Raw genomic sequence first — 22273 nt, 5'->3', positions numbered from 1 at the left:
GAAATGCAAAAACACCCGTATAATTAGATTTAGGTGCACCTTAAAAGAACCCCAGGTGGTCGAAATTTCCGGAGTCCTCCACTACGGCGTGCCTCATAACCAGAAAGTGGTTTTGGCACGTAAAACCCCATAATAATAATAAAAAAAAAAGGCGAGGTGTATCTCACAGACGTACCGTAAGATACACCCTACTTAATTTCTCTTTTGCGGGTTTATGCGTCTTTATGGTGAACAGTGCGCATTATTCGCATTTGTACTAGTAAAGGTACCCCCTCCTCATTTGCATAGAAAAGTTGCCTTGGGTTGCTCCCCCCCCCCCCCACCCCCACCGGAAAAATATCGTGGGGCCTGAATCAATCAGTCAGTTTTCTATGGCATGCATGTATGTATGTGCTGAATTCTGCTTCGATACTGTGTACCCGGCTGTTGGCGCTGCACACGACGTGGTCCTGCACAATCAAAACTACATACATTGTAAGGGTGCTTGCCAGGTCGGTAGAGCATAGCTGTTGATCATCTGGGAGTAATGCTTCGTGTCTCCTTCTTTTGTTGTTTTCTTTTGTTTTCCTGTTCATGCTAAATTTAGCACTGAGCTAGAATGAATAAGAAGACTAAGTAAAATGAATTGATTAAGCTAAGTCCTATAACTCTATCACAGAAGATTTATTTTTGCTTTTGTAATAATGAAGGTGCCATCTTTAGATACACTTGAAAGTGTTCCTACACATGACAGCATGAGAGACTAGTCATTGGGTGCCATTGCACATAAAAGATATTGCAGAAACTTCCACCATGCCACATTGTTTCTTTACTTCTGTGTGTTGTCACATAGGCACATGTATATTGAAACAGAGCAGCTGTGCAATATGTTTTAGGTGACAACTGATGTTAGAAGGCATCACTGAAGCATTGAAATTGGCTTATTTCAAAACTTTATTGCCAATGTTTTCTGTCGTGGTTCTTTCAACACTTTAATAGAGATGTGCAAATGTGAAAAAAATTTGTGAAACTGAACCACATACGAATTGAATAGCACTGTAAGTGAATTAAGTCAAACATTGAATGGTACTCTTCCATACCTGCCAAGTCTCCCAAACTTGCCATGTACTAGCATAAGGGCTTTAACTACTTGGTTGCCAGCTGAGGGAAGTATCTGCTGGAAATAGGACTTTCCAATTTTCATGTGTGAAGACTGCCATTGTTCTGGTCTCACATATAATTAGTCAGTCATTGTAGCTGAACTATATTGACATATTATGATGGAGTCGTAAAGTGACTAGTGCATTTATTTCAGCCACAGAGCATAGAGAATTTTAGTATGCCATGCTATTGCCATTGACTCAGCTGTGGCCCTTGCCGAATGCAGTAGACAGGTGGCCTAGGACATGGCCTCCAAGATCTTTGGTGTTACATAATGCCTGCACCAGCACATCCGTTGATGATCTTAGAAGCCATGCCCAATATTGCACATCTCTGCACCAACTCTCAATAATGATGACCATCCTGATGAAATTATCCTTCCTTACCATCTTCATTATTTATGATGATTACAATTATTTAGCATTATTTATGATGGTAGCGTAAGGAAAGTTTCACATGTGGTAAACATTAAACATAATTAAACCACTTTGGTTCTTTAAGTAAATGGTGTGGTGCACTGCTAATTTTTTTCTTTTTGTTTAATTTCATAATTGCTTCCACCCCCCTTGACGAATTTCTGTAATTCTCAGGTTTGGAACTTTGCAGATATGCTTTTCAAACAGTTTTAGATAATGCACGCCCATCTTTTATCATTAATATAAGGCTATGTGCATGTGCTGTTATTCACAACATTATCAGACTCTTGTCATTACACTGCACAACAGAAAGCATGGTTTATAAAAAGCACAAATACAGCATTAAGAATGCATAAACATTTTGTTTGTATATGGAGGTTTATTCGGAACAAACATGGTCATGCATTATCAGGATAAAGATCAGCAAGATGGCCTTGTAGGCATTACAATGGCATCTGCGTGTGGCAATAGAGGCTAAATCAAAACATGTTGTCTGAGACAATGCTGGAATTATAAAAGCAAAAAATTTTTTTCTTTTTGTAATTATAACGTATGACATCGTTAGCATTTCAGCAAGTTTTGTGACTATGCATGTTGCCTATTTATTCCAGAGAGAACACATATTAAGCATCAATAAATAATACCAAACAAAGCTCACACCTGAGTGCCCTGCCTGAGTGAAATTCGTGGGAATTATTGAGCAGTGTAGCCGTAAAAGAGGCTGCTCTCTGCTATGTAACTCCATGTTTCATGTCCACTGTAATTGAGATGACAGTTATCACATTTTTGTTTCCGTTTCATATTTGATCCTGCATCCTTGGTGACATGATTAATTCAAATCATATTTGAAATATGCTCCAACCTCGCTATAATAAAATTCTGCCTTTCACAAAAATACCTTTGTTATATCTTCATATTCATTATAAGCATATATGTCAAATGCTGATATCATCGAAAAAAATGTTTTACATTTACTTCGCTATAGTATTCAATAATTCGATCATTTGTTTATTCAAGTTCACTGTATTGAGGTACGACTGTATAGTATGTCAATACGCAAATGTCAAGTATGTATATGATTTAAAGACTAAATTGAATATTTGAAGCCCCCCCCCCCCCCTTACATTTATTTTACTCCGAAGCTTGAGCTGCTTTCTTTTCTACCAATTTGTTGTTAAAGTATTTTTGAAAATCAGTCTTGCAAGGTGTTTTGATTTGCCCGCCAGAACCATAGCATGCTCGTCAATTGGCTTTAGTGTATAAAAGTCAGGCATTATTTTATAGTTGACATTCCTTCCTTCTTCATGTGTCAAAAAATAGTAGCTAAACATGCTTAAGCCTTTTTTTAAGGCCTATTATTAGTTATGTTTTTGATGTTCCATATGAATATAACGAACAGGTCGTATGACTAGTAAATTTTCTCATACACAATAATTTGGCATAACAAAAAATGTGGTGTAGATTTTTGCTGATTTTTCTGAAAGAGCGGAGTTGAAGAGCTATTGTGAGTAAGATAGTGACATTAAGGAACTTTCTGCTTTTAAGAACTTCAAAGGACAGAGTCGCTTAGAAGCGACTGCAGGAAGTGCACCAGGAAGTGGGCGTTCGTTGGAGCAGGATGTTGTCTCATGATAGCACGGCGTCTCAACTAAACTCGAGCCAAGCATGTTGTACGTAGAAGCCTTTTCTTTTCAAGGCAGGCGGGTACTGTTAAAAGATGAAAAACCTTGCTTTATTTTCGTTTGTGTTCTTCCTGAAGGAGGCTGTCATGCCACAAAAATGTCCTTAAGAATCATTTTGTTATTTTATTAATTTTATTTTATTGTACCCTCAAGACCAAAGTATTACAGAGGGAAGTGGGTAAAAAACATACACAAGTAAATAAACAAATCAGCAAGAAATGGTTAGTTATTACAGCAAAATTGATTAGTTAATTGTATCCGGGAGTGATGATGTCTGATAAGGCCAAATGAAACTTTGAGTTGTCCTTGATTGGTGACAACTGCACTGGGAAGGTGGTTCCTTTCCTGAGAGGTCCTAGGAATAAATGATTCGTTACAGGTTCTGGTGCAGCATTGAATGATTCCAACCTTATGGCTATGATCAATGCGAGAGGAAATGTAGGTAGGAGATGATATAAGGTTATTGCGCAGGTAGGAATTGTGGAAATATAGTTTATGAAATAAAGCTAGGTGAAAGCACTTAAGCCGGGCTGAGAGAGGAGCAAGCAGCAAAGAGTTTTTTATGGCAGTTGCGCTTGATGTGTGGCTGTAATTGCTATGTATGAAACATGTGGCATTGTTTTGGATTATTTCAAGTGATTGAATAAGGGTTTTGAGGTGCGAGTCCCAGGTGGATGAGGTGTGCGGCTGTAATTGCTATGAATGAAACGTGCAGCATTGTTTTAGATTAGTTCAAGTGATTGAATAAGGGTTTCAAGGTGTAGGTGTGGGATGAGGTGTACTCCATTTTACTCCTAATAAGCGTTTTGTATAGGATTAATTTTGATGATGTAGGAGCAGAAGAAAAATTTCGGCGAAGATAACCTAGCATGCGATTGGTATTAATTTTTATGTTGTCGATGTGCAACGACCAGGAAAGTGACGAGGTTATGTGGACACCTAGGTATTTATAGGAGGTTACGACCTCTAGGGGAGTATCGTTAAGGTAATATTTCAGCAGAGGAATATTGCTGCGAGTTACACCCATGCATTTACATTTAGTTACGTTAAGTTGCATTAACCATACGTCACACCAGTTAGAGATAGCGTTTATATCGTCTTGTAAGAATTTGTTATCAGATTTGTCTGAGATTTCACGGAGGATAACACAGTCATCTGTGAAAAGGTAAATATTAGAACAGACGTCACAGGGTAAATCGTTAATGTAAATGAAGAAGAGGGCCTATAGCTGATCCTTGGGGCACACCAGAGTCTACAGGATTAGATGGGGACATATGATTGCTTGACACAACATACTGTGACTGATTAAGGAGAAAATGCTCAAGCCATGCTTGGTAAGGATCAAGATTAAGTCTACTAAGTTTAAATAGAAGCAATTTATGACACACCTTGTCGAACGCTTTGGCGAAAACAAAAAAAAAAAGCAGTCTGTGAATGAACCTTTGTCGAGAATAAGATAAAGGCTGTGAGTAAAAGAAAGAAGTTGAGTTTCACAAGACAAGTTTTTTTGGAAACTATGTTGTGCTTTTGTGAAAAATGAATTATTGTGTAAGTGCTTTGCTAACTGTGAGTACAAAATATGTTCAAGAACCTTGCAAGGAATGCTAGTGAGGGAAATTATGCTTGTGTACAGCAAACAATGTGGATTGTAAGAGTGTGAGCGAGCAATAAAATAACTATAGATAAGTAACAAATTTAGGAAAGCAGCATGCATTTATTCTTTGGCTAAGTCTCATTCTATTTTCTTTTTTTTTTCTTTAAAGGTAAGAAATTCACCAAAGTTTTTGACAGTGGTATTTTTGTTAACCTAGGCCTGTTGTTGAGAAAAAAATATTTACGGAATCAAAAGGTTTTCTGCTACTAGTTTATTGGGCCTGTGAATATAACAGTTTTTAATGAATAAAGTAAGCCAATGTTTCGGTAAATGGAGTTGTCTTCATCAACCCATCTTCATTGTTGCCCTGGTGAAAACAAGTGCACTTGTAGAGGCAGCATGCTTTTTTCAACTATTGTTTATCACTACCACTGGTGTACTAGGTGATGGCAAGCAGCCCTTTGTTTGTTTGAAGCTTTATTGAATACGTTTCTTTTTATTTCTTAAAATGGCCTAATTTACATAAAGTTCCTTGCGTATGTCCTTGTGATACAATTTGTGAGTGGAAAGTTAATTCTAACTTTCCAAATTTTTCAGTCGTAACTTAAGGCATAGCAGTTGACATTGCCTTTCAAATGCCTTTTAGAAATGTGGCTACTTCATCTGGGGGTGTTCTTAAATATGTAATCTTTTTCTGGTATGCCAGCAAATGCAGTATAATGATAATTTGATATTGTTACCATGCACGGCCAGAGGTGAAGCTGAGGACAGTACGGAAGATGAAGATGCTCAGCGATGTCGCACAGACTGGCTTCCACCTTGTGTGACTTGTATGCCAGTGGACGTGTTGTCAATACCCTGTGAATATATTTTAGACCTCCCTGCTCCCCATAACTTTTTAGTAGAGGCGCAGGGTAACAGTTGGTGAAAAGACAATAACGTCATCGAGGTAGCGCAGGCAGATTGACCACTTAAAGCCGTGAAGGAGTGCATCCATCATACAGTCAATGTAACTGGGGCATTACATAACCCGAACAGAATCACTTTAAACTGATAGAGGCCATCAGGTGTAATAAAGGCAGTCTTTTCACGGTCTGTGTCCTCATCTGCAATCTGCCAGTACCCGGATCGAAGGTCTATCGAAGAAAAATATTTTGCACCATGTAAACAATCGAGAACGTCATCTATCCGTGGAAGCAGATACACTTCTTTTTTTTGTTGCTTTTTTGACATGGCGATAGTTTACAGAGAAGTGCTAGTTGTCATCCTTCTTTCTCACAAGCATAACCGAGGAAGCCCAAGGGCCACAAGAAGGCTCAATGATATCTCGGGCAAGCACCTTGTCGACTTCCTTCTGTATGACTTGGCACTCAGTAGGGGAGGTGCGGTGGGGCCATCAGTGAATCGGGCGGCCGTCGCCAGTGTGCATCCGATGTTTCACAATGGACATTTGGCCCAGTGGCCCGTCATTGAGATCGAAAATGTCCTAATACAAGGTGAGAGGGCAATGAAGTACATCCACATGGTGGGCTGGAAAGTCAGAAGCGATCATTGTCGTGAAAGGTTCTAATACTTTGGTTGTGAGGCCCGAACCAGCATACGTAGGCGATGCAGTATCACCAGTTAAGCAGAACTATGGTAGTTGGAAGCCAGGGCCATGTTTGCAAGAGATATACCGTGAGGTTGTACTTGAGGGCAGAGGATGAAATTCACCACAGGAAGACTGGTGGCATTGTCTTTTATGCAGGCGGCTATGTGGGGAAATGCGACGTTCTGCGACAGAAGGACGGTGGCTTTGGGCGAAACGACGTAATCGCTGTCGCTGACATGTGGGTTGGGTGAAACAGCAGTATGGGTCACGGCTCAGTGAGGTAGGCAAACATAATCCATAGTCAACTCGGCATAGGATCAGGAAGGTCAATGACATATGGCTGGGCGAGTTGGACGACATCCCTAAAGGATCCTACTGGACACATTGGTCGGTGGGCTCTACGACTTTAAGAGTACTCATACACAGTTGTGCATAAGAGTGGCCGATTGCATGAAGGTGCTTATTGCTTCTCGTGCCATCCATTAGACCCACCAGAGCTTCCCAATAGCTCCAAGTCTACCTGCGTGCTGTCACTTCCTGCGTTTCAGAACATCGGAGGTGAGCAACGCCGTGACCTCTACTTGCGAGACCTCATTCTGCGGCTGACTTCCGTGACACCTTCCCCTTCTCTGCATATTTTTGTGCTCCAGGATGGTGTCTTGTATTGCTAGAACATGCACCCTGACGGTCGTGAACTGCTTTTGGTTATTCCCACACATATGCGTCAAACTGTCCTCACAGAGTGATATGATGTTCCTACCGTGGGTCACCTTGGAGTCTCTAGGACGTATGACCGTGTTTGGTATCACTTCTTTTGGCCCTGTATTTACCATTACATCGGCTGTTACGTCGCTTCCTGTGAGCAGTGCCAGCACCACAAGAAACCTGCAGTACTTCCAGCTGGCCATGTTCAACCCCTTAACGTACCATCGGAACCATTCTTTAGGGTTGGTCTTCACTTTATTCGCTCTTTGCCTGAGGAAATAAGTGGATAGCAGTCGCTACCGGCTACACGACTCGGTACGCAATCACTCGGGCTCACCAACGTCGCCAACTTCCTCCTAGAAGACGTTATACTTCACCATGACGTGGCCCGACAGCTCCTAACAGACCGGGGCCACTATTTCATATCAAAGGTTGTCCAAGATCTCTTGCACTCCTGTGCTAAAAAACACAAGTTGACAACAGCGTACCACTCTCAGACCGACAGCCTCACAGAGCCTCTTAATAAAACAGAGACATGCTTGCTATGTATGTTTCTGCCGACCATCATGACTGTGACGCCGCTCTGTCTTCGTAACATTTGCCTATAATTCATCCTGACATGACTGTGCGAGCTTTTCTTTGTTTTATCTCTTGTACGGAAGAAATCCCACGGTGCCATTTGACACACTCCTTCCCACTATTCTTGACACATTGTCAGAATACGCCCATGACGCCATCTTCAGAGTTGTAGAGGCATGCCAGATTGCACGCCTCTGCCTTACCGCTTTGCAGAAAAACCAACGTTTCTATGATGCCCGCCACCACGGTGCCCACTTCAACCCTGGTGATATGGTCTTTGGACACTGTCACGGCGAGTTGGCCTTTGTGAAAAGTTGATTTCACCTTACTCTAGCCCGTACCGTGTCTTGCATCGAGTGACCAGCATCACATATGAAAAATCGTGCCTCTCGATTCCACCATGTTTCGGCTTTCCATTAAAAAGAAAGGGAAAGAGAAAAGCAGAAGGCAGGGAGGTTAACCAGGATAACGTCCGGTAGGCTACCCTACACCAAGGGAATAGGAAAGGTAAAACAAAGATGACAGGGAGAGAGAGGAGGGAAGGAAAGAAAAAAATTACCGGTGAGTTCGCTGATGCGTGTGGCGGTCTGATAGAAATTGCATTAATAGTCACAGATGTTCACACAAGCCCGTCGTCCTCAAGAAGCACAAAAGCGCCCTCACCGCTTTATGGGCCGACGAGCGATGGGGCCGGTGTTCCAGCAGCACCTGCACAGAAAGTGGCTGATTGTCCAGTTTTTGGAGAGCATTGACAAGTTCTTGTCTTTCTGGGGCATATCGTGGACAATGGCACAGCAGGTGGTCGATATTTTCTTCGGTGCCGCAGACCTTGCATGCTGCACTGTCGGTCACTCCATTTCATGTAGAGTATGCCTTTGTGAAGGCGACTCCTAAGCAAAGGTGACAGAGAAGTGTAGCTTCACGTCGAGGAAGTCCAAGTGAAGGTCGGAGTTGCAGTGAAGGGTTTAATCGATGCTGTCGTCTAAGTCGTAAGTTTGGCGAGTTCCTCTCGATCAGCGAGAGACTGCGTGCCAGGTGTCGAAGCTGCCTTGTGGCGTCTGTCCTCGAAAGCGGAATTGAAATGCTGTGCTCTTGATGTGCTGTGTGAGCAGCGTTAGCAGCGGAATCATTGCCACTGATTCCACAATGGCCAGGTACCCATTGAAAAACAACCACGTGACCTTTTTGTTGGACATGATGGTGAACTTTCACGATTTCGTATGTCAATTGGTCATGACATCCGCATTGGAGAACTGACTGCGTGCACTGTAATGCCTGTTTTGAATCAGAACACAGCTCATTTTCTAGGTCTTTCAGAATCAATTCCAGTGCACGACACAGAGCCATTAGTTCTGCCATCATTGAGGTCGTGACATGCGGTGTCTTGAACCGCAGTGTTATTCCTCGCGTTGGTATAACCACTGCACCATCAGAACTGGGTGATGTAGTTGATCCATCGGTATAGATGTGCACGATTGCTGTACTTCTCAAGCAAAAGAAGTAAGCGCAGCTGTTTTAGAGCAGGAGCCGGTAGATCTGTCTTCTTCTGTAGTCCTGGAATCATTATATGTACTTGTGGATGGCTCAAACACCATGGAGGAAACACTGGCTTGGCCGCAGGTGCATACCCTGAAGTAAACGACACACAATGTACACTGGCAGTAGCGCTAAATGTCGAGCAGGGCCTTGCAGCAGTGAGGCTCGCCAGGTGGTGGGAAGGGGTCCTAGCATAATGTCTGAGATGCATACGCATTGTTTCAATGGTAATATGCGTCTTGATTGGGTAATCCTGCATAATGGCAATGGTTTCAGCCATTGATGCACTGCATGGTAAGCCAAGACATATCTTAAGGGCTTGGACTTGAATTCTCTGAGTGGTACGCAGGTTAGTCTTGCAGCCGTTGGATATTGCAGGCAGGCTGTACCGCAGGAATCTAACAACGCCATGTACAGCTGTAACATAGTGTGTATAGATACTCCCCAACTTTTTCCTGCAAGGAACCTGAACAGGTGACAGATAGCAGTTAGCTGCTTTTTCACGTAATTCACGTGCAGAGTCCAAGACAGGTCTCTGTCAATCACGTCTCCCAAGAACCTGTGACTTCTGCTGTATGGTATAAGCTGTCCATTAATAGATACACCGTAAGCAGACATTGGCTTCCTCGTGAATGCCACCATTGCGCACTTTCCGCATGAAATTTCAAGTCCTTGTTGACAAAGGTAGCAAGATGTCATTGTGGCTGCCTTCTGAAACCTTCTATCAATGTCGTCTACGTCACCTGCCTCAAGCGATACCACTCAGACAATCTAGCATGCACCGAGATGGCGCCTTCGCCACCTGGGGTCATGTTACCGAGTGCTGCCAGAGACGATGCTGAGGACAGTACAGAAGGTGATGACGCTCGCTAGAGTTTTGCGGACTGTCTTACATCTTGTATGCCAGTGGACGCGTTGTAAATACTCTGTAAATATATTTTAAACCTCTCTTCTCCACATCACAATATACATGCTAATTTCTGATACACATGGCATAAGAATACTCTTACACTAAAGTGAGAGTTTGATGAGGAAGTGTTCTTTTGTAATATTTATACTGCAGTGCTTCAAGTGCTTAAAATACTTTCTTATCATTTCAGGTTATTTCAGCCCTGGTCAACACTTCTTAGAAATTGGCAAATCCTCGCAGTTACCCACCCTGGCTATGTTGCCTTCCTTACATATGATGAGGTCAAGGCACGTCTGTACAAATACATTAACAAGCCAGGAAGGTGAGCAATTGCCCTCTTATATCAGAAGAATGATTACGTTGCTTAATTTGTGCCTTCAGTGCATACCTTGTACATTTGATGAAAGGGAAAAAAATTGTCATCCACTTGCTGATTTGCTAGGTCTTGTACAGTGGAATCTCAATAAACAGAAATAGCTTAATCGGAACTACCACTTAAACAGAACACTATCCTCATGGTTGGTTGGTTCTGTACTCATGCATTTGTATTCAGCTATGTCTCTTAGTAAATGGTACACCTGATAAACAGTACCAATTTACCTGGTCCCTTGAGGTTCCCTTCAGTGAGAGTTTACTGCATACTTGTAACTGCATACTGCATACTTGTAATTATGAATTTCAACGGGCAGTGACAAATCTGATTGGGCACTGTCCAATAGATGGCACAAATTTAGGTTTTGTAACTTTGTTACAAAATCTAAATCGTGTCTTCCATGCCACATGTCTGTGCCATGGTTGGTCAGTATATATTTTCACATAATCTTGCAAAATGATATGAACATGTTAATTGTCACTTTTGTTAGCATGCTTTACCAGAAACAGGGTTGTTTGCCGATTTAAGCAAGGTATTTGCACATACACTTGTTAGGAACTGATTTATGAGCTCACACAGTATCAGTCTACTTTGTTTTGCATGGTGAGTCTACTTGTAGCTTGGTTGGGAGCAAAAAGAAGCTTGTTGACATCTCATTGACATGCCATTGAAGCCATTTACCTTAGGTTTTGATTTGTGGTCTGCTCATTCCTGTGTTATAGCGGTCTTTGTGGTTTTGTTATTAATATCATACTTCAAATGATCATTGGCATCTGATGTGCAGCTTTTACTCTTTGTGCATACAGCTATGTATTCCGGCTAAGCTGCACAAGGCTGGGCCAGTGGGCCATTGGCTACGTTACAGCTGAGGGAAACATCTTGCAGACCATTCCACAAAACAAGTCCCTATGCCAAGCACTTCTTGATGGCTATCGGGAAGGATTGTAAGTGACTCTTCATTGCCAAATTTGTGCCACGTCATGGTTCTTCTCTGTTGTGCACATTGCTCATACAAGAACTACACAAGTCTATTCACCTCTTACAGCTACAATGTCTAGCAGGTTGCTTGAAGTGTGCCTTGCTTTCTTGGCTTTAGTATTGTGTGCGTTACGCATACTGCTTAGCCCCCATCACCTTCAGATTTTTTTTTTAATCTAAAGATAAGGTGTAATAAGATTCACTGAGCAGTGACGCACCATATACATGAACACGCCTTAAAATGGCATGACGTATAGTACAGTCGAATTCGGTTAATCCAACCTTGACGGCACCATCAGAATCGATCCAGTTAGCCAATGGATTGAATTAAAAGAAGAGGCAAAAGAAATGTCCAAACATGTCACTGAGTTTGCAGTATTTGCCCATTTCTAATGTGTCCCCAAAAATAATGTACACTTTTATGGGTTCAAAGCAGAATACCGTCACACAGTAGTGATGGCAAAGAACACAGTAGCAATACTGTGAATGAGAAAACTAACTTTTATTGGGCGGACCTGTGCCCACAAGAACACGCTACACTTAAAAGCACTACGATAGTGGTGGTTACATACAGTGATCGTCTAAAACTGATCTGCAGGGCAAGCACGTCTGCTTTTATGCACGAGTCGTCGAAGGTTCCAGAATAGTCGCTGGTACCCGCATGGCCTCCTGAAAGTGCTACACAATTCACATCATGCACACTAGCAGTCAGATTACACAAAGTTCACTGACAACAGACAGAGGATAGAATCCTCAATAACATTCGAGAAACTTCCGATACATGCAGGTGTGTCATGTGCTCAGCAATAACATTTCTTAGACAGTGAAATGTGGTCAGCCAACAAAGATAAACAAGGACATGTGTCAATGCCCCTCTCTTAAAAAGCATCGTCCCGGTGCTGCAAACATAACAGACAAGCAAAAAACAAAAGCACAGCTAGTAAAAAAAAAAAAACAAGAAGAGGAAGTAACAAAGCAACGAAGAAACAAATCCCAGAGTTTGTTAGTGCTGGTGAATGGCACTAAAGGCAAATACCAAGTCGACGTCACTTGTATCGTGCCAAGAAAAAACAGTTGATGAGAAAATTGCATCTGAAGGGTCCGAATACTTTTATCGCAATTGCCACCCATACGAGGGAGTGGTGACATTGCATACGCCATCACCACCTTTTGCTGCCGTCAGGGAGTAAAACGGTGCCCAGCATACGGCGGTACCAAGCCAAGACAGAGCCGGGAATTTGCCACCGCAGCGGCTTTTTGTTCAATTGGTGTAGACCATTCAGGCATCCCGTGACATCACATGGACGTTTAATTCTCTGTTACTTGCAGTTTGTGCAAGTTTCGCGAGCCAGCAAAACCAGCGCAGCACCGTGCGAAAACGAAACCTTTCGACCGCCTGCGTTGTCGTCAAGAGCAGTTTCAATTAGTTCTTTTTTCTAAAAATGATGTAGAACTGGACAAGTACCATTTTATTTCGTCTTATAATACAATACAAGCATGTTTTTTGCAATGAGTGGCTGAGTACTAAAGACAAAATTTCACTGAGGAGTGCTTCCATCATCGAGCAAGTACTTGAATGTCCCGGGGGAGTCTCTAATCATATCCTGCATTTACCTCTATTTCTCGATTATTAAGGCTCTGTTCGCAATAATCTTGACGCCATAGACATCCTCGAGCATTAATATATCACTTTAACTTGACTTAATATTTGCCTTTTGTGTCCCTTTAAGGCGTAGAACATGGACTATTTCAGGTTGCAAGCAGCGCGCGCCACTGTAGTTGCGAAATACCATCTGGCACAACCTCATAGTTCAGTGCGCCCATGGGTCGGATAATCTTGTAGGGTGCAAAATAGTGCCAAAATTGTTTCTCACTGAGTCCTTGTCGGTGTATCAGGCTCCTAACCCAGACACGGTCGCCGGGCTGGTATTCCACATAGCATTGTCGAAGATTGTGGTCCTCTGCTGGTGCTTGACGTACAAGTCGGCAAGCTGTCTGGCTTCTTCGGCGCGCTGGAGATTGGCAGCGACGTCAACATTTTCTTCATTGGTGATGTGCTGCAGGAGGGCATCGAGAATCATCAGGTTCATTCTGTAAATCATTTTGAGCGGAGTGATCTGTGTTGTTTCTTGCACTGCCGTGTTGTAAGTAAAGGTGATATACGGAAGCACAACACCCACGTCTTGTGTTCGACGTCAAGTACATGGCTAACGCGTCAGCGAGCGTCTTGTTCAGTCATTCCGTTAGGCCATTCATATGTGGGTGGTAGGCAGCGGCCCTCTGGTGACTTGTCTGGCTATACTGCAGGATGTCTTGAGTAACCGCAGCAGTAAAAGGCATTCTTCTGTCAGTAACGAGGACTTCTGGAGCACCATGTCGCAGCAGGATGTTCTTGACGAAAAATGTGGCTACACGGCCGCACTACCTTTAGGCAGAGCTTTCGTTTTCGCATAACGAGTAAGGTAGTCTGTGGCCACAACGATCCACTTGTTTCCAGCTGTTGACATCGGAAAGGGCCCCAGCAAATCCATCTCGATCTGCTGAAATTGTCTGCGAAAGGCTCGATCGGCTGTAGTAATCTCGCCAGCCTTGTCGGTGGTGTTTTGCGCAGCTGGCAGTCTCGACGTGTATTGACACAATGGGCGACGTCGACAGTCAGGTGCGGCCAATAGTACTCTTGTATTCTTGTGAGCGTACAGAAAAATCTGAGGTGCCTGGATATCTTATCATCATGCAGGGTGTGCAGGCCTTCTTATCGGAGTGCTGTGGGCACGATGAGAAGGTAGTTCGCACGGGCTGGCGAAAAGTTCTTCTTTACCAGGACGTCCTTTCGTAAGAAAAGTGAACCCAATCCCTGCCTAAATACCACCCTTGGGGCAACGTTGCCCTTGCCTTGCAAGTACTCAGCAAGGCTTCTGAGCCCTGGGTCCGCTTGCTGCTGTTCGGCAAAGTCATCTGCACGTATTGTAGCTAAAAAGGCATCCTCCTCTTGGCCATCTTGGGGTGGCAGGTCTATGGGAGGGCAAAACAGGCAGTCAGAATCAGTGTTTTTGGCCTGACTTGTAGATTACAGTGATGTCATATTCTTGCAGTCTGAGGCTCCACTGCGCCATGCATCCTGAAAGGTCCTTTAAGTTCGTTAGCCAACAAAACGCCTGATGGTCGCTGACGACTTTGAACGGCATTCCTTTTCGGTCATAGAATAATTGCCTTCCACTTTTGACAGCGACCGGCTAGTGTAAGCTAGCACCAGTTCAAGTCCGTCGTTCCTCTGGACTAGGATGGAGCTGAGGCCTAGGCTACTGGCGTCAGTGTGGATTTCTGTATCAGCGTCCTCGTTGATGTGCGCAAGTACCGGTGGCGACTGCTTGCCTCGTTTAAGTTCTTGAAATGTGTTGGCCTGCTGCGTTTCCCATTTGAACTCAACATCACATTTAGTTGGATGTGTCAGTGGTTCAGCGATGTGGGAAAAGTCCTTGACAGGGTGCCTGTAGTAGGCACACATACCAAGGAATCTAAGCACTGCCTTCTTGTTTATAGGCTGCTGGAACTTTGCTATGGCAGCTGTCTTCTGCAGTTCAGGGCAGACTCCAGATTTGCTGATGACGTGGCCCAGGAACAGAAGCTAATCTTAAGCGAAGTGGCACTTTTCTGGCTTCAGAGTGAGTCCTGATGACTTGATGGCCGCTAGCACTGTTGCAAGCTGCCTAAGGGGATCATCGAATTTTCCGGCAAAGATGACAATGTCATTCAACTAGGCAAGACAGGTCTGCCGCTTTAACCCTGCTAACACCGTGTCCATCACGTGCTGAAACATTGCAGGCACTGAGCACAGTCTGAATGGCACGACCTTGAACTCATAGAGGCCGTCTGGCATGGTGAAGGCAGTCTTTTCTTGATCCCTCTTGTTGACTTCTATTTGCCAGTAGCTAGTCTTCAGATCCATCGACAAAAAGAATTTAGCATTGCAGAGCTGATCCAATGCGTCGTCTATCCGTGGGAGAGGGTACACGTCCTTCTGCGTGATTTTGTTCAGTCGACAATAATTGACGCAGAAACGCAAAGTTCCGACCTTTTTCTTCACCAAGACTACACGAGGTGCCGAAAGGCTTTTCGACGGCTGGATGATATCGTCACGCAACATTTCGTCGACTTGTTTTATAGCTTCACGTTCTTGCGTACAAACTCGGTAAGGGCTCTGGAGGAGTGGTCGAGTGCACTCTTGTGTTTGTCAAATCCTCAATTGCGTCGAAAAGCAGTCTTTGTATCGTCGGAGACGACTTCTGAGCTGTTGCTGCTTACTCGTGGGGAGACTTGGATTTATGCCGAAGGCTGGTTCGGGAACTATGGCCATCGAGCTAGGTTCGGCAGAATCCGAGAGGACAGACGCACCACTTGTTTCCACAATTTCCTTGAGGTATGCTATCATCGTGCACTTGTTGATATGCTTGAACTCCTGGCTGAAGTCGGTCAGCATCACTTCCGCTTTTCCTCTGTCCAGTCGAGCGATCCCTCTTACAACGCAAATTTCCTGATGGCACAATAGACGTTGATCGCCTTTGATGACACCTTCTACATCTGCAGGTGTTTCGGTGCCAATGGAAATGACAATGCTGGAACGAGGAGGGCTGCTCACTTGATCTTCAAGCACACTCAAGGCGGGGTGACTACGAGAGCTCTCCGTCAGTATCGCTTGATCTTGGATAGCGTTATTGACTTTGACCTCAGGTCAATGATTGTGCCATGTTGGTTCAGGAAGTCCATGCCAAGAATAACGTCTCGTGAGCACTGTTAGAGGATGACGAACGTCGCAGGATAGCCTGTTGTGAGCTGTAATTCTTGCCATGCATATTCCAGTCAGCATTATGAGTTGTCCTTGAGCTGTCCGAATCTGAGGGCAGTCCCATACAGTCTTCACTTTCTTCAGCTTGGCGGCGAATAATCCACTGATGACGGATAGTCGGCTCCAGTGTCTACAAGCACAGTGACTTCATGGCCGTCGAGAAGCACATCGAGGTCTGTGGTTCTCTGCCTTCTGTTGCAGTTAGGTCTTGGCATCGTATCACAGCTGCGTCGCGTTGACCTGTGGCTGGTATTTGGCGTCATCAGGTTGTCTTTTGTCTGCGTATTCTTGGCTCCCAGGCTTCATGGGGACAGCAGCGTGTCGTTGCTGCATCGTCGAAATGGATCTTGAAGTGTCATCGGCAGCGGTGGAGAATCTTCGTCATTTCTGTACAGTAACTGCACCACCACCGGTTTGCTGCTTTTAGTTTTCTGGATAAGGGCTTACAGACCGGCCGCAGACTGGCCCAGTGTATGGTCGATGCTGTGGCAACAGGTAGCATCCTGGTGATGACAACTGGGATGTCAAGAACTCCACTGAGTTGTGGCGAGGTAGTCGGCGATGTCACAAAGGCACTCCCCAAGCTTTGGACGTGGCACATTGACGGCTAACCCTCTCAGTCCAAAGTCACCGTATGTGCTTCGGCGGTACACAGGGCCAGCTTCTCCACAGTGATAACAGAATGGGTGATGGTCGGGGGCATGTCAAATGCCTGCTTTCCTCGTGTAGCTGCTCTGGGCGACGGCTTGCATGCTGGTGGCAGCGGTGGTGGATGATGGAATTGCGGCGTTACAGGGCCCTGGCGCGGTCACAGAGTGGGACCTTGATGGCAGGTGACGGCAGCATAGATCATCGCTTCCAGCTGGGTCTGCGGTGATGGTGGGTGTTCCTCAGGAACTCCAAGTGATCGCTGAACCTCTTCTTTGATGATGTGGGTGATTGAGGCCACTTGAGGCTGCGACCTTGGAAAGACCTTCTGCAGTCCCTCACAAATGACTGCTCTGATGGTCTCCCGCAGGTCGTCGCTGCCGAGTGGTTGAACATTGGTGTAGTTTGCTTGAAATATAATGCAAGTCACATATCAGTGATCAGGGTGTCTACGAACCGGGAAAATCGGGAATTCTCAGGGATTTTAAGTAGTCTGGAAATACTCAGGGAAAACTCAGGGAATTTGTGTTTCTACTGGGAAAATTAGCTAAAATTCTATTGAAAGGGAATGAAAGTCGCTGTAATGCTGGCTCGAGTAAGAGAGAGGAATCGCAACGAATTGTCTTTGACGCCTTGTCATCGGCTGGAAGAGTTGCCAGTATACAGTCAGCGGCCGACTTTCCGGATGCCCGATAATTTGTATGGCTTCGCGGCACCACCACGTGCACCAAAGCATGTCTCTGAAAACCTATCTGAAATTTTGGACACAAGAACTCTTCGCTGTCCGATTTTCCAGACTTTTTGCCATGACCGAAGGTCCGAAATGGCATCAATCAAAACCACTACAGCTGCTGTTTTAATTGCCCCGCCGCCTCAAACCGGTGCTCTCGCATGCAGATCCCATGGCGGCTGTAGCCACTACCGCTGCAACCCTAGGCCTAGCTGCTTCAACGTTCACTATTAAGCTCCTTGCCATTCGGTGCCATGTTTTTCATTGAAAGAATTGGCTGCTATCGGCAATGGCACAGACTCCGCCTTTGTGGTCATCGCGATTCCATGGCTTCGACGCTCGGAAAGCACAATGCGTTGCATAAAGCCGGTTTCCGAAAGTTAGTTTTGCCTTAGTACAATTGTGCCATGCGGTGAACCATGTGCAAATGTATTGTGGTGAAGCATAAGTGTGGGAAGGGGCAATTCTTACGGGACACATTACGTTGAGACAAAGCGGAAAAAAACTACCACGAGGACAAGAGAAGGAAATGAAGACGCAGCGCTAGTTATGTAGTACCAACTAGCCCACCAGTCTGTTCTCTTGAAGACATTTTTTATTCCTTAATTATACAGACATGCACCCGTCATTTCCTGTCACAGTAGGAGCACCGATATGCCTAATAAGTGTACTGGCAGTCCTTCAGAGCTTTTTCAAATGTGCCTGTGGCGATTTAAGCCCATAAGGGCAATAAAAGGCATCCATTCTTTTTTTCGGACTGCCCAATTTTTGGGACATTTTCGCAGCCCCTAGGGAGTTTGAAAAATCGGATGTTGACTGCACAACTGACCAAGAGGATGCTTCAAATGGTCCGTGGGGCAAACGCGCTGTGGAAGGAAGACGAGAACAAAAGGACTTATGCATTGAGGAATGAATGTGAAAGGAAGCGTGCCATCGCTTCTTTCAAGGAACTTGAGCTCCAAAAACAAAGTGGTGGCTAACACCGAGATGCAGGTGACCATCATCCAAACCACATAAACACTTAAAAACAGTGAAACACAACACTGAGACGTTGTGCGCGGGCTGAGAGTTTGTCAGGACAGTTGAGTTTGACTTTCCAGCTGCTGAGAGAGAATCTCATTTGTTATAAAGTCCGGGCCTCATACCAGTGAACGTGCTATAAGTTGATAGAAATAGCTCATATTTGAAAATATTTGCTTCTGTACGCATCTCCTTTTTATTCGTATTTGAGAATGCTCGACTAAATCTGCGATGAGTTTCACCATTTTTTCGAAGATATTTTATTCGCCGTGCACTTTACTAGCACCTGCTTTCTGTTTTCTTCTGAAGCAAAATAAACGCTGCTCCTTACTATTCAAACTGGATTAAGTAGTTTTTTTTTTATGTGCTAGCTAGAGAGTGACAGCATTGGGCGACATGGTGTCAGCCGATCTTTACATAAAACAAATTTCTGGGTCACTCAGGGAATTTTTCTAAGGCACTCAGGGAAAACTTGGAAAACTCAGGGGAGTTTGGGTATGTCAACTTGGTAGACACCCTGGTGATATCACGTAATGTCAGAACACAGTAAAACACGCAGATTTTGTGCATGTAAGCAATGTTGCATCACTCTGAGTTGCACTGGTATGAACGAACAAATATCTTCGAAAACAGTGAGTGGGAGACCATAGTACTTATTCTTATTCTGCCTACTTATCATTCTTCATACTCTTTTCATGAGACAGTCATGTGTCTCATAAATTAGACATATATTACGAATTTGCACATAATAATGTTCATTTAGAGAATGAATAGTTTTTCTTGGAAACGCTGATGCAGTACTGACACCATTGGCAGTTAAACAAGGCGGTTGTTTAAGCTGCTGTATCGTAGCTAGGGGCCTCCACTTACTGCCCATTAGTGATACGAGGCAAACAGTGCACCTCGGAACCTAAATGAGGAGTTGGCATAACAATACATAAAAATACGCAATCGTAATACGTAATCACGTTTAATTTAGGGAAGTGCAAGCGAGCACGATGGGCAGTCTTCGAGAACGGCAGTGTACCAATGTTAATAGTGCGCTGTGTTGTCGTTTCTCACTGTGTTTGCACTATACAAAATTAAGAAAAGTTTATTTCAAATCCATATGGTCAAAGCTGAACTAGAAAAGCAGTTTTCTTCATCCTAATAGCTTAATTAGCTTCAGGTCAGTTGCTCAGGTCCACCAGTAGTAGACGCACGGACTCGGTGGGTGACTGAGCCTAACCTCGGCTGAACATGATTGACATTGCCTCAAACTGTGTGTACGGCTGACAAGGGCTGAAGTTTGTGCAGCCAACAACACAACACCACTTGCCACCCACCACTTGCCCTTTGACACAGAACACAACTTCTCGCGACAGAACCTTCTCATGCCAAGCGCTAGTTGACGATTGCCAGCTCCTCGATGCTGATGCCATCGTCTGTCATTCATTCCCAGCATTCACGTCATAACACAATGGGGCCAGTAGCCAAGGAGAAGACAAGGCAGGTGGTGTGAGGGATTCAACAAAATTCATTTATAAAGAATCTGTGCTACTCTCCAACCTGCTTTTCTGGGGACTTGATGGAATTGTGCAGAGGAACATGCCCAGCGAATTGCATTGACATCTGATGACATTGAAAAACCGGCGGAGTTGCCCCTCACCAGGTCTGGCCATTGTGAGCTGATAAGCGCAGAGCATACGTGCACGCCAACGATCGCGTCTGCAAAGAATTACATCGCTACACGCCGCGGAAAGGTCTGAAATTTCAATCCGAATGCTGTTTTCCGTTGTCCTCGCGGCCGCTGCGCTCCAAGCCGGATGCTGACATACTCGCATCCCTCCGCCGAAGTACTCGGGTCGGCAGTGTGATGTCACTCGTGCTGAAACGTGACTTCGAGAATTATTCAAGGCACCACCTTTTATTTGTGTGATCTTGTTGCTTGAATTGACGAATTGAAGTTTAGAGAAATAATAAAACACACAAATGGAATGTCTGTGTGTTTTTTGTTTTACTTCGCACCGAAGCAAGAGAGATGCATTTCCGCTTTGTCTGCTTGTTCACATGGTCGTGCAGTCACATGCACAGATACTGAAACTATGCCATTCTCTACTGTGTTCCAGCACGTGATCATGCTCTGCGATCCGCTTGTTCTGCCTCAGTATTCATGTAGCACTGAATTATGCCGCTAGTCATGTGTCCTTGTGCACAGCGCGCAAAATCGTGCGCTGCGGGAAACCGGACAATCGGAACAGCTTGTGCGCAGTGCCACAAAAAAGAAAAAAAAGAGAACAAAAAATGAAGGTGAGGCCTGTGACGTATGCGTCACGTGATCTTCGAGGTCCGGTACGGGAGAACGCAGGAAAGGAATTTCGCTTGCGGAGGCTAGATGGAGCGAGTGGAGAGTATGTCTCGCTATGCAGTGGAGCTCTCCTCCTGAAGTCATGGGCTCGCGGCACTGAAATATTTCTATCTCGGCTATTAATGAGCCGATTTGAAAACTTTTTGCGGCAGAACACTCGCTGGAGGACACGTAACAACTTTCAGCATGTAGCCAAAATTTGCTCTAGGGCCTGGTGAGGGGCCCTAGCTTTAGCTCGGGTGCTCCTATATAAACACATGTAAAAAGAGAATTCGTCTTTCTCGGCGACCACTGCACTAAACTTGACAAGGTTTGTTGCATTTAAAAGAAAAACTTAAAATCTTGTGGCTGTTGGTTTTGAATTTTTGGTTTAGATAACTAATTTTTTACTAAAAATTGACAAAAAATTGCAAATTTTCAGAAAATGAAACTATCAATTTTACAACTGCATTACTCAACAATAAAAATTGATATCACAGTTCTGTTAATTGCATCTCACAGTACATCTAAAGTGGACAAAATTGATATGCTACGCATGAATCTAAAAAAATTTAGTAATGTGTAAATAAATACAGCTTTTGCAGAACCCTTGTACGCAACGTAACGAATTCACGTAATATATAAATTGACATATCGAATTTGTCCGCTCTGAATGATCTAATGGATGCCGTTTACAGAACCGCGATATCTGTTCTTGACGGAGAGCTATTAATTTGTAAACTTCGTGCTCCTATATTTTTTTTAACTTTTGAACTTTTAGAAAATTCTTTCAACAAAATTCAGACCCTAAATTGAAATTACGCTTCCAACAGTCACTAGAATTGATCTTTCTCTCTCAAATGCAACAAATTTTATTAAGAGTGGTCCAGGGGTTATCTCAGAAAATAGTTTTTGCATTTTATATGTGTTTGAATAGGCTGCGTCGGAGTTGGGCATGAGCTAAAGCTTCCTGTTAAGAACATACCCATTAGAATTAGCGTTAATGCTGAGGGTGCTGCATTTTCACTATATAGGCTTGACTGGCGGACGTTCACAAGCGTAGCAGACAGAGAGAGAGACAGACAGACGGACGGAGAAAACTTTAATGTCACAATCATAACAGTAATAAGAAATTGCCTTTTTTAAAACCTAGTGTAATAAATTTTAGAATGAGATTGAGAAAGGTATGTAAGAGTAGCTGG

General features: G+C 44.0%; 1 protein-coding gene across 2 annotated transcripts in view; it reads left to right on the top strand.

The window, feature by feature from the left end:
- Cbl (E3 ubiquitin-protein ligase CBL) overlaps positions 1-22273 on the top strand; it is a 67799-nt gene that overhangs the window by 14109 nt on the left and 31417 nt on the right. For both annotated transcript variants that reach the window (XM_075692226.1, XM_075692225.1), the window contains exons 3-4: positions 10344-10475; positions 11333-11470. In XM_075692226.1, coding sequence (XP_075548341.1) covers positions 10344-10475; positions 11333-11470 — 270 coding nt within the window. The remainder of the gene's footprint in view (positions 1-10343; positions 10476-11332; positions 11471-22273) is intronic.

Source organism: Dermacentor variabilis, chromosome 5 (genome assembly GCF_050947875.1).
Source record: "Dermacentor variabilis isolate Ectoservices chromosome 5, ASM5094787v1, whole genome shotgun sequence".
In the NCBI taxonomy this organism is placed as follows: domain Eukaryota; kingdom Metazoa; phylum Arthropoda; class Arachnida; order Ixodida; family Ixodidae; genus Dermacentor; species Dermacentor variabilis.
Note: the sequence above shows the minus strand (reverse complement) of the source record. Positions and strands in the feature narration are given on the sequence as shown.